Raw genomic sequence first — 12,516 nt, 5'->3', positions numbered from 1 at the left:
ACTTTGAACATATGTGTAGTCAATGGTAACTTTTAACCCATCACATTGACCATACGCAACTTGCTGAAAAAGATTTCTACTCTAAAATAATGTAAACCATGGCCTTTTAACCAAAGCTTAAGAGTCCACCTTACACAAATTAACAAAACAATGAACTAGTTATAACTAGGGTTGTGAATCGTGTCAGGTTGATGGGTTGACGGGTTGAAATGTTGCGGGTTGGTGGGTTGAAATGTTCAACCCAAACTCGACCTATAGTATTATTCGGATCAAAGATTTCAACCCTAACCTGACACATATAGATTCGGGTCAACCCGAACCCGACTCATTAAACCCGTATTTTTAAACGAGTCATACATGTTGACGATTTATAAACGAGTTGTTGGGGTTTAAGCGGGTTATCGATAACATGTTTAGTGATGAGAATTAGTGTGACAAAAAACATAATATAAGGGTGGAGGGAGTGGGTGCGGTAACTTTGTGCGGGGAGGGGTTCACCGAGCGGGTATCATGCTGCCGGTGGTTGTTCGGTGATCGGGGAAGAGCAGAGAGGTGGTGTGGGCGGTGAGTATTCACCGACTCGGTGAAGAAGAGAGAGGTGGGAGAGAGAGGGTTAATGGTGGGCCCTAACCCTTTTCAACCAATCACATTTTTTTTAAAGTTGTTTCCCACTCTTCATGTGTTTGACAATTGCTAGTGATTGAGTGCAAAATGGGGAGTGAAGTGAAGACTTGAAATGACATGACATTATTGGTTAGAAAATAAGTTAAACACTTACCAAATAGTGACCACTCCCTCCACCCTTAAAATTATTATAACCAACCATGTAAAATATAAACGGAAAACAAAAACAAAAATATAAATTTTTTTTTTGTAAATAGTTAAAAGGGTCAATGTCAACCCATTTTTATATGGGTTAACCTGACCTTGACCCATATTTTAAACAGGTCGTTTAGTCGACCCAAACCTGTTCGCATTGGGTATGAGTCGGGTTGGTGAGTCGTATTAAGAATCGCCTCCCCTAGTTATAACTAACATAATCAATGAATCCGGTTTGATTTAGTTTTTCTTTTTTTTTTTTTATAACGAAAGAATTGGATTTAACGATTTACAGCTTGCTAACACCTTGGTGGACTCCCACAAATAAAATAAAAACTTAAGCCTATGTCATTAGCTTTGTAATCTTAGAACTAATATAACTATTATAATCACGTCCTAAAGCTAGGTCTTTTATTAGATATTTACAAGAATATTTAAATACGAGAAAAATGCCCGGATAGTCCCTGTGGTTTCGCATTTTTTCACCTATAGTCCCCAACTTTCTAAAACTACTTGAATGGTCCCCAACTTTTCATTTTTTGTTCCCGGATAGTCCCTGGGTCTAACTTCAGTTTGTTTTCTCTGTTAAGTGGGTGTGAAATGACAAAAATACCCTTTCCTTTAAAAGGCCAAACCACAGGGACTATCCGGGCATCTTCTACATTTTTAGAGAAAAACTCCACCACCACACTTTCCGGCGAACTTTTCCGGCGAAATTAATTTCCGGCGACTTTAAATCTTGAACGCGAATTATTCCGGCACCGCCGCCTTTCCGCATGATGGTTGGAACTTGGAAACTAACATTTGTCAGACTTCGATTTCAAACATTTGTAAATCTTCAGCATCATGGTTCTTTTAAATCAAATAGTGGTTTAAATAAGTGAACCAGTGGTAGAATGAAAGGAGAACAACGAACTCAAAGGGAATAAAAAAAACTGGTGACACTCAACTGGTCCATCATCACTTTCACTTCCAGTCGGTGACACTCAACTTATCTAAACTTATCACTCATGGAACAACACCACCATTTCACCACCCTTCTCCTCCACATCTCCGCCCTCCTCCTCCTCACCATCTCACCACTCTTCGCAACCGCAATCGGCATCAACTACGGCCAAATCGCCAACAACCTCCCCTCACCACAGCAAGCAGTCCCCTTAGTCAAATCCACCGGTGCAAACAAACTCAAACTCTACGATGCAAACCCTACCGTCCTCAAAGCATTCGCCAAAACTGGCATCGCTTTCACCCTCGTCATCGGCAACGAATACCTTACAAAACTACAAGATCCATCCGCTGCTGAAAACTGGATCCAATGCAACGTTAAACCCTATCTTCCGGCGACTAAAATCACCTCCGTTGCCATCGGAAACGAAATGCTGACGTCAAATGACACGTCACTTTCCGGCTGCTTACTTCCGGCGATGGAGAACATTCATTCTGCTCTGGTTAAGTTTAACCTAGACCAGAAGATAACCGTTGCAACAACACACTCACTTTCCGTCATGGAAACGTCATATCCTCCGTCTTCTGGAACGTTCCGGACGGATTTAAACGGAGTAATGTCTCCTGTTTTGGATTTTCTCTGGCGAAAACGTGTTCGCCGTTTTTAATAAACGCGTATCCGTTCTTCGTGTTCGAGCGAAACCCTAAGGATGTGTCCTTGGATTTCGTACTGTTTCAACCTAACGCCGGAGTTGTTGATTCCGGCAACAATTTGCGTTACGATAACATGTTATTACGATAACAACGACCATCATGCGGAAAGGCGGCGGTGCCGGAATAACTCGCGTTCAAGATTTAAAGTCGCCGGAAATTAATTTCGCCGGAAAAGTTCGCCGGAAAATGTGGTGGTGGGGTTTTTCTCTAAAAATGTAGAAGATGCCCGGATAGTCCCTGTGGTTTGGCCTTTTAAAGGAAAGGGTATTTTTGTCATTTCACACCCACTTAACAGAGAAAACAAACTGAAGTTAGACCCAGGGACTATCCGGGAACAAAAAATGAAAAGTTGGGGACTATTCAGGTAGTTTTAGAAAGTTGGGGACTATAGGTGAAAAAATGTGAAACCGCAGGGACTATCCGGACATTTTTCTCTTTAAATACTTTACATAACTTTTTCATATGTTATTTAAAACTATGTATATCTCTTAAAAGTTGCAAACACCACCAAACCTTCAAGTTAAGTGGTAGTCATATAACTTTTCAAATAGTTATGAGTTGGAGTCTCGATTTCAACAATTTTTGTTCTTAGTTGAGCAAGTGGGTTTTCTTCAGGATAGATAGAGCAGGTCACAACGTTCTGTTCTTCAAGCGGAAAGATGATCCATTTGTCGGGATGATCTCGAATGTCCGACCTTTCCTGATAAAGGCAAAACCTTTAAACAATTGGGTTTGAGAGGGCAGGCCTTAGGTTCAAGCTCCACAAACAACATAGACTAAAAGAAATTCGCTATTTAAAAAAAATAAGGGGAAATTACAAAAATGGTCATTGACCAAAACCATTTTCAGATTTGGCCATCTAATGCGTCCTTGGAGCGACGCATCATGCATGGGATGCGTCTTTGGCCACTCATGCGTCCTTCAGACGTCTTCGACGAGTTTTCAGACGTCACCAATGAACCTCCATAGTTTCCGGCGAGATTTCAAACTTAAACAACTCCAAAAAAACTCAATCTTTCTCAACATTCCCACATCGTCTCCGCAAACCTCCATAGTTTTCGGGAAACTTAAACAACTAAAAAAAACTCAATCTTTCTCAACAATCTCACATCGTAGCCGGTGAACCTCCATAGTTTCCGACATCAACATCAACATCAACTTCAGAAAACCCATTTTTTCTCAATAATCCCCCATCAACATCACACTTCCTGTTTTGAAAATTTCCGGCGAACCTCCATAGTTTCCGGCAATTACGAAAGCTTCCGGTGCTTGATGCGTCGGGGACCTCATGCGTCTGGGACCCACTTGCAAGTTATGAAAACGCCACGTGTCTATTTTTTATTCGGTATCAGTGAAATATATTTCCAAAGACGCATCTCATGCATGATACGTCACTTCAAAGACACATAAAATGGCCAAATCTTTTTTTTTGAACGGCAAATTTGGATCACTGACGGACAATTGGAGTATCATCGTGCCACCAGCGGAACCACCTGATCATATACATCTCCACTAGGCATAATGCCTATACACCAATTCAGGAGAAAATCCAATAAATATAGAAAAACCTTCCTTGTGGGAATCAAACCCAGGTCTTAAAGTCTTATCCCACCCCAAGAGGCCACTAGGCTATAAAACCATAAACAAAATGGCAAAATCTAAGAACGGTTTTCATCAAAAAATAGTTTTAATCAATAACCATTTTTATAATTTCATTAAAAAGAAATTATAGAAATATCCAGTGTCCAACAGAAATTATAAAAAGAAATCAATAACCAGTTTTAGGGGGTGTTTGGGATTGCGTTTTCAACCTGATTATTTGATTATTGTGTTTTGAAATCACAAAAAATCTATTTTGAGTGTTTGGTAAAAAATTAATAAAAAGTGATTTTTTACGTTTTGTAGAGTTCAAAACGTGATAATCCATAAGTAGGTCACCCCTTGCTGCAGGAAAACGTGATTATCCAAAAACTGATTTTTTACGTTTTCACTTATTTATTTTTTTGAAATATATATACTTGCCAAACACTCAAATAGTTGATTATCTGATTATTGTGATATCAAATATAATCAAATCCAAACAATGTTGATTATCTGATTATTGTGATATCAAACAACATAATCAAATCCAAACACTTTCTTTCTGCAGCACGTTTTGTTACAGCTAATTATCTGATTCTGATTATTCAAAACGCATAATCTATTTTCAAAACTCAACCCCAAACACCCCTTAATCCGTAACCATTTTTAGTCAACAGAAGTTTGGTCAAAGCTTGCAAACATCAACACATAAATCATCTACAAGACTCCAACTGTCCAACACCCTACTATTTCATCATCCCAAACCTCCTCAAAATATCCTCTCTCTCTCTCTCTCTCTCTCTCTCTAAATCACCATGGCCAAAACCACCTTCTTCTTCACCTTCCTCACCCTCCTCATCTCCATAACATCTTCTTCAAACCCTAACCCTAACCCCACCAAATCCCCCTCACTAACCACCACCACCGCTCACTCCGTCCTCACCCACCACGGCTTCCCAATCGGTCTTCTCCCCACCGGCGTCTTCACCTACAACCTCAACACCACCACCGGCGAGTTCTCCGTCGACCTCGGAACCCCCTGCCGCCTCATCCTCCCCCCTGACAACTACCTCGCCACCTATTCGAAGAAAGTCACCGGCAAGATCGTTGAGAATCGGATCGCGGAACTTAAGGGGATTAGGGTTAGGGCTTTTTTCCAGTGGTGGGGGATTACTGGAATTAAAATTAACGGTGATGATCTTGTGTTTGAAGTTGGGATGGTGACTGCTAAGTATCCGGTTAAGAATTTTGATGAGAGTCCTCAGTGTGAGGGTAAAAAACACTCGTCTTCTTGAAAGGTATATATATATATATGTTTGTGCTGAATTGTTTTGATATCATGCAAATTGAAGTTTTTGTTGATGATTTTAGTTTGATTTGGATTTGGGTTAGTTGAATAGAGTAAAATGCACGGATAGTCCATGTGGTTTGGTGAAATTTCACCTTTAGTCCCTAACTTTTCAAAATTACACACTTAGTCCCTGTGGTTTGACAAGTTGTTACTCGGATAGTCCCCAAAGCGGATGGAGGCTAGTTTTCTGGTTAAGTGGGTGTGAAATGACAAGGACTATCCGAGTAACAACTTGTCAAACCACAGGGACTATCCGAGTAACCTTCATCCGCTTTGGGGACTCTTCGAGTAACAACTTGTCAAACCACAGGGACTAAGAGTGTAATTTTGAAAAGTTGAGGACTAAAGGTGAAATTTCACCAAACCACAGGGACTATCCGTGAATTTTACTCAGTTGAATATTAATATTTTTGGTGGTCCTTTTTGTTATATGATTGATGTATGGGGCAAGACTTTTGCTGTCATGAGTTAATAGTATACAATGATCTCATAAAGTTGATTTTGACAATCAATTTGTCCGATAATAATCACAATTCGGTTATTCGCCGATAATAATCCGAACTGGTCCACTTTTGGTTGATAATAGTCTGTGTTTAAAATAGCTTAACGGAGTTAAGTTTTTTTCCGAATTACCAAACGATGTTTTAGGGCTTTTGATTAGAACGAGGATATGAGTTGATTGATGTAAAATTTACCTCGGCATATTGCCCCAAATGACGAAAACGGTGCTTCAATTCGGGTGTTTAAACTTCCAATTAACAAAAATCAAGCCGTTTGGAGCACCGTTTCGAGGCATAGTTGTTAATAGCGAATAGCGACAAATAGCGACAAGGGACCTATATGCTACATAGCTAATAGCGACCGCTATTTTATAAATAGCGATACACTAGAAAAAGAATTCTGAAATTTTTTATATGTATATTATATCAAAATACCTTGGTATATATGCTATTTTACATGTATATTTAAAAAAAAACCTATAATCCAGCTATTTTATAGCTATATCTAATTGCTATTTACATAAAAAAAACCTAACTGTTGCTATTCACGCTATTGGTCGCTATGACCCATATAGCGACACTTGGTCGCCTCGCTACATAGCGCGCTATAGCGGTCGCTATAGCCGCTATTGACAACTATGTTTCGAGGTAAGATTTACATAAATTGACTCGTATCCTCGTTCTGATCAAAATCCCTAAAACATCGGTTAGTAATTTGGAAAAAAACTTAACCCCGTTAAGCTTATTTTTAACGGCGGACTATTATCGGCCAAAAGTGGACCAGTTCGGATTATTATCGTAAAATAATTGAGTTGGGATTATTTAAATCTAGTTTGCCATTTTTTTATACCTGAATTCGTAATCGAATTTGAATAGATCCGGTTTAATTCAATTTCACTCTAAACAACAAAGTATTTTACTTCTATTTTTAAAACTAGTACAAACTAATTTCTTTAACGTTAAAAATATTATATACAAAAATTAATTAACTATCAATATGTCAAAAGACCAAAATTTAAGTTAGGCTGGTTACTAGTAGCAATGTAAGTTATGTTAGAAGTTAGAAATATGTAGTATGAACTATTGGGCATTTGGGCTTGGTAATATATTATGAATAATTGACTTATCAATTATAGATGCAATATATATTTTAGCCCAAGTTTAGAAGTTATATGTATATTGTTTAAGGTCAAAGTTTAGGGCTTTTAGGATAAAGTGGTTGTGATTTATGATTTTCTAGGAGACTGGTCCTTAGGATAATTAGGTAAAGAGTTTTATTAAAAAAGCTGGTTCATTGTTTTTTTTAACGATAAATTTCTTTTAATCCCTGTCGTCTATGGGACTTGAACCCAAGACCTCCCCCTCCCAACACCAGGTGTTTAAAGGCTTTGCCTTTGCCAATGGACCACCACCCAAAATGGTAACTGGTTCATTGGTTACTAAGACAAATGTGAAGTTACATAAAGTGTGATATGGTTATTCAACTCACATTAGTAACTTTGGAAATGCACATCCAAATACCCTTGGTTTAAAAAAGCGGTAAGCGCACAGAAGCGATGAGGTCTAAAACCGATTTTTTTAAAAGCGAAGCGCAAAAGCGGTGAGCTTTTCGTACGCAAACCGCAAAGTGATTATATAATTTATTTTATATATCCTTTAAGTTTTTAGCATCCAATACCTATGATTTAGCTATAATTAAGCTTTATATATGCTTTAGCATGAAAAAAACATAAATGTACAGCCTAAAAAGCCTATTGTACAACACTCAGCAGCACAGAAACACACCATGTACATAAGGCGCGCGCCTCACCTGCGCCTCAGGTCAATTTTTAGGCTAAAAAGCGCGCCTCACCTGCGTTTTTTGTACATCGTGCGCCTTGTGTCACTTAAGGCGATTTGGTTGGCGCCTTGGGTCGCCTTGCGCCTAGGCGCTTAAGGCGCGCTTTTTTAAACCAAGCAAATACCCATGAATAGTTTTTACTTAAGGTTTATTTTATCATGTTTATGTCACATGTGTGACGAGTTGTGCATTTAAAATGTTGTTTTTTTAAGTAGGGATGAGCAAATGGTACCGGGTACCGGTACCGTTTTTCCCGAATCGAACTATTTTCGGAACCGGTTTGGTACCTTTAAATACCAGTACTGTACCGGGTATTTTCGGTACTAGTACCGTTTTTGAGGATTTTCGGTACTGGTTAGTACCAAGCTCATCCCTAATTTGAATTGATAAGAACTCATTCATTGTGGTTGCATAGCACTGATATAAATTATCGTATGTCGTTAGTTTCAACAATTTTGTTTATATTCTTAGAGGGTGTTTGGGGTTGAGTTTTGAAGGAGATTTTTGGATTATTGATTTTTGAAATCGTAAATAATCAGTTTTGAGTGTTTGGGTAAAAAAATTAAAAAATTGATTATTTGCGTTTAGAAAGTTACAAAACGCAGTTTTCCAAAAGCAGCTTCCCCCTCCCCTCTACTGCAACAAAACGCAGTTTTCCAAAAATTGATTATTTGCGTTTAGAAAAGGATTTTCAATTGTTTATTTTTTTAAATATATATTTGCCAAACACTCAAATAGTTGATTATCTGATTATTGTCATATCAAGCAACATAATCAAATCCAAACACTATCTTTCAACATCACGTTTTGTTACAGTTAATTATCTAGTTAATTATCTGATTCTGATTATTCAAAACGCATAATCTATTTTCAAAACTCAACCCCAAACACCCTCTTATTGTGTGTAAATTATGATACACTAATGTCTAGTTATATTCTTATTGGGAGCTTTAAAGAAAAAGAAGCATACCCCTTCACTTTTTTCCGATAATCATGAGAACCTGTCACCAGTAAAGTCACGACGACCCACCAGTATCTGCTATGCAGCGGGACAATCTGAAACACACACAACTTGTATTGGTCATGTAGCCTTCACGCACACCTCCGCTGCTAGAGACTAGGGCTGTTCACGAGCCGAGCCGACCCGAGCGGACCTTTGCTCGTGCTTGGCTCGTTTACAAACCGAACCGAGCGAAGCGACTCATTTAGAACCGAGCCTCAAATCAAGCGAGCATTTTTCGAGCGGTAAAAATTCCGAGCGAGCGCCGAGCGAAGTTCGAGCGATTTGGACAACCGTGTCGCCCAATTTTTTGAGAGTGATAGTGACAATGTTGGGTAGCAAGTTTTTATGTCATAAAAAACATGCACATTACATGGCATAATTTTTTTCTTATGAATAACAATGTTGTGGCCGACGAGCCGATGATTATATTGCACGAACAATTACGTTGAGAGCAGGAGACGATCGACTTAGGGTAATGACATGAAACATTGAGGCGATAAGCAGATTATCGTTTAACGGTTAATGGTTTAACTTTTAGATTTGATATTAATTTTTTATCGGCGTGGTTGGGCTAGTACGTATAGATATAGTTGTAAATTTGTATATAGTGGACCAAAATCTAATAGAGTGGTACATATAAAACTCTAAATTTAATTTATATTTAAGTATAATGTATGTGTAATGTGTGTATATATTTAGGTGTGTGTATATATATATGTGTGTATATACATGTTTATTATATATGTAAGTGTATATGTATATATACTAATTAAAAATAATAATTCGAGCCGAACCGAGCCGAGCGGACCTTTGCTCATGCTTGGCTCGTTTACAAACCGAAACGATCAGAGCGGCTCGTTTACAACCGAGCGTTGAATCGAACGAGCATTTTCCGAGCAACTTCCGAACGAGCGACGAGCGGCGAGCAATTTGAACGGCCCTACTAGAGACCCTTGACTTCTTGTTTACGTTGCGTCTCACTTTAATTCTTTGGATATTGCATATGACTTTTTAACTTTGATGTGTGACGTTAAGCCGGTATTCTAGTTATTTTGATTATAGTGTCTGATCTCACAAGATTATATCTTTCTTTACACATTTACAGTAACCATATCCGTCAAACTTTCCCTTGATTATTTTCGAAGTTTGTATTATACTTGCAGGCCTTAAGTGAACTGCTGCTCCTGTGGATTAAGTTATTTTATCAAAAATTCGCAGTAGGAAGTATCCTGCAGTTTAAAGCCATATATGGAGCATTAATCAGCAGTTAACTTATAGTGGAAAAACCAATGCCTACAACCCTTATATTATGTTCTTTTAGTGCTAAAAGGATGATTTTAAGAATACTTTCTGGATACTTTTAGGCCTTTGGAACCAAGTAACATGTATTTCATTATGTGACTACGTTGTATATGTTTATGTTGTTATTATGATTCCAGTCTAAGTGTGCAAATATTAGTTTTATACTTCTCTGTCCAGTCTAGGTGTGTAAATATTAGGGTGATCGGGGCACTCGCGGGGAGTGGGTGCGGTGGCCCAAGTCCCCGCTCGGGAACACCGGCGCCATCAAGGCGGGGACTGAATTCGGGGAGGGGGGTCGGGGAGAGTTCACCGCGTGAGAGAGAGGAGAGAGAGGGGGTGATTGGTTGTTAATGTGGGTCCATTCTTTTTCCACCAATCATATTTTTTTCTTATCTTTTTATAAAAAAATAATTGTGTGAGTGGAGTGATGCCATCAAAGAGGTGTGAGGGGAGTTTAAGAGGGGAGTTGACGTGGCATAACCTGATTGGGTGTGTGTAAGAGAGGGGACTCCCCTCTTAGGGGAGTGCCCCGCTCACCCTTAGTTTGGAACTGGGACCGGCTATATGTAGTATTTTGGTGCTTGGTTTTTGAGTTTTTGTGGAAGGGTACTCAATATTGGGATAGCGGTGTAAACGAGTCATGTTACTCGTGAGCTACTCAAGATTGGACTTTGTTAAAAGACCAAATTAAGTTGAGCTTAAACAAACTCGAGTCTAAATTGAAGTTTATTATTGATGAACGAGTCTGAGCTTCCTTCACATGTTGAGCTTTAGTAGGCTTGTAAGGATAAAAACGAGTCTAGATTGAAGCTTATTTATTACAGTAGTTGCCTGGCACTTCCCCGTTATTTCAGCAAAATACCGATTTTGTCCTGTTTAAATTTATAGTTTTGCTATTTATTTTTGTTTTTTTTTTCACATCCAAATTACGATTTTGCACTCAATTAAAATTTAGAGTTTTGTCATCGTTTTTGTTTGTTTTCGTTGTCAAACTACGATTTTTCCCTCAGTGTAAAGTTATAGTCATGTTATCGTTTAATTCTTTTTTTTTTACAAAACTATGTTAGTCTTTTGTTTTAGTTTGTTAATTCCGTGTAATCTTTGTTCGTGTCATGCGACTGGCTGGGACATGCTCATTTGTCCTAAAAAAATCCATTTTGCTCCAAGTTTAAAATCATAGTCTTTCCATCGTTTTATTTTTTTTTTAGCAAAAGTATGGTAGTGTTTTGTTTTAACTAGTTGACTCGGTGTAATTTTTTAAAAATTATGTTATGAGTAGTATGTACAAGTAACCGAACACAGATGTACATGTTACGAGAAAGAAATATTTGGCTTAGTACCTCGCAATACTGGCGGGGCAAAAACTAGTGATGATATGTTATTTATCTTTTCATTTCCGTTACCTACCATGTCCACGTCCCTTGATGATATTGTTTTCATAATATTTTTTGTTCATGTGGATATCTCTTAAATTTGTTCATGTGGCATCAAGATTTTATAAGTGACCTAATATAATAAGACCCTTCCATTTTCTGTTTTTCTCCCTCAACACTCTATGCTCCACTTCCTTGCTTTCAATCTGTGTTTTGTGGTTTCACATGGTCGAAGAAAAACACTAGCGTTGTCCCGATTTGCAACCACCAAACAACCCACTCCGACCACTTTTAAGCCGCCTGATCATCGACATCTAAACACCATATGTTATGGTTATCGTGACACCCATTGTCGCCGAACTACGCCCACACGTTTGCAAAACCACCATATCAACCATGCCACACCTCTATTTTGTTTAAATCATGGTGTCGGTGTCAAAATTTCATGGATGTCGCTTGTGTTTTGATTATGATTTGATTATGATATGCAATATGCAAAATAAGTCGATGAGTGTCACTCAGATTTTGATTATATATTGTATGTTAAATATAAATTAATTGAGTGTTGGTTCACATCTATCTCAAGTGGGGTGCAAACGAGCCCGAGCTCAACCAGGCTCTAGCTTGATGCTCGGCTTGATTCAAACTTTGTTTCCAAAGCTTGAGCTCGACTCATTGGTATTTTCTCGAGCTCGGCTTGTTTACTGTCTATTAATTAATATATTAAATAAAAATAATATAAAAATAGACTTTTTAGGCTCGCGAGCTCTATTAATTGCATTTTTAGGCACGTTTTTATAGCGTATTAATATTAAAACTAGTTGAATTCCCCCGCGCGTTGCGGCGGGAAATTGGTCAACATCGGTTTAGTTCATGATTGTATTAGTTAAGTATCGGGCCACTCGGTGTCACAAATGAAAGATAAAGGCCAAAAAATAAAATGTAATATGTTCAAAAAGATATCAACACATGTTTTATATCGATCGAAAACCACAAAAGAATATTAGTAACAATTCTAATAGCATCGATGGCGATACTGATGATGTTCGGGTGAAGTTGACCAGATACCGTTATTGTTGGGACTGTAT

The 12,516-nt window shown here is 38.2% G+C and overlaps 1 protein-coding gene and 1 pseudogene across 2 annotated transcripts; both read left to right on the top strand.

Moving 5' to 3' along the window:
* Positions 1 to 1,372: 1,372 nt before the first annotated feature.
* Positions 1,373 to 2,905, top strand: LOC110883712 (annotated as a pseudogene).
* A 1,888-nt stretch (positions 2,906 to 4,793) lies between these two features.
* Positions 4,794 to 10,219, top strand: LOC110886871. 2 transcript variants are annotated; one of them, XM_022134737.2, is made up of 2 exons: positions 4,794 to 5,357; positions 9,899 to 10,219. In XM_022134737.2, the coding sequence occupies exon 1, from the start codon at positions 4,875 to 4,877 to the stop codon at positions 5,352 to 5,354; it is 480 nt and encodes a 159-aa protein (XP_021990429.1). In that variant the 5' UTR covers positions 4,794 to 4,874; the 3' UTR covers positions 5,355 to 5,357; positions 9,899 to 10,219. The 2 variants fall into 2 exon arrangements, with proteins under 2 accessions (XP_021990429.1, XP_021990428.1); XM_022134736.2 differs by having other exon boundaries at positions 4,795 to 5,357; positions 9,917 to 10,217.
* Positions 10,220 to 12,516: the final 2,297 nt, after the last annotated feature.

This window comes from Helianthus annuus, chromosome 10 (genome assembly GCF_002127325.2).
Source record: "Helianthus annuus cultivar XRQ/B chromosome 10, HanXRQr2.0-SUNRISE, whole genome shotgun sequence".
Taxonomy (NCBI): domain Eukaryota; kingdom Viridiplantae; phylum Streptophyta; class Magnoliopsida; order Asterales; family Asteraceae; genus Helianthus; species Helianthus annuus.
This window is presented reverse-complemented; position numbering and strand designations above follow the sequence as displayed.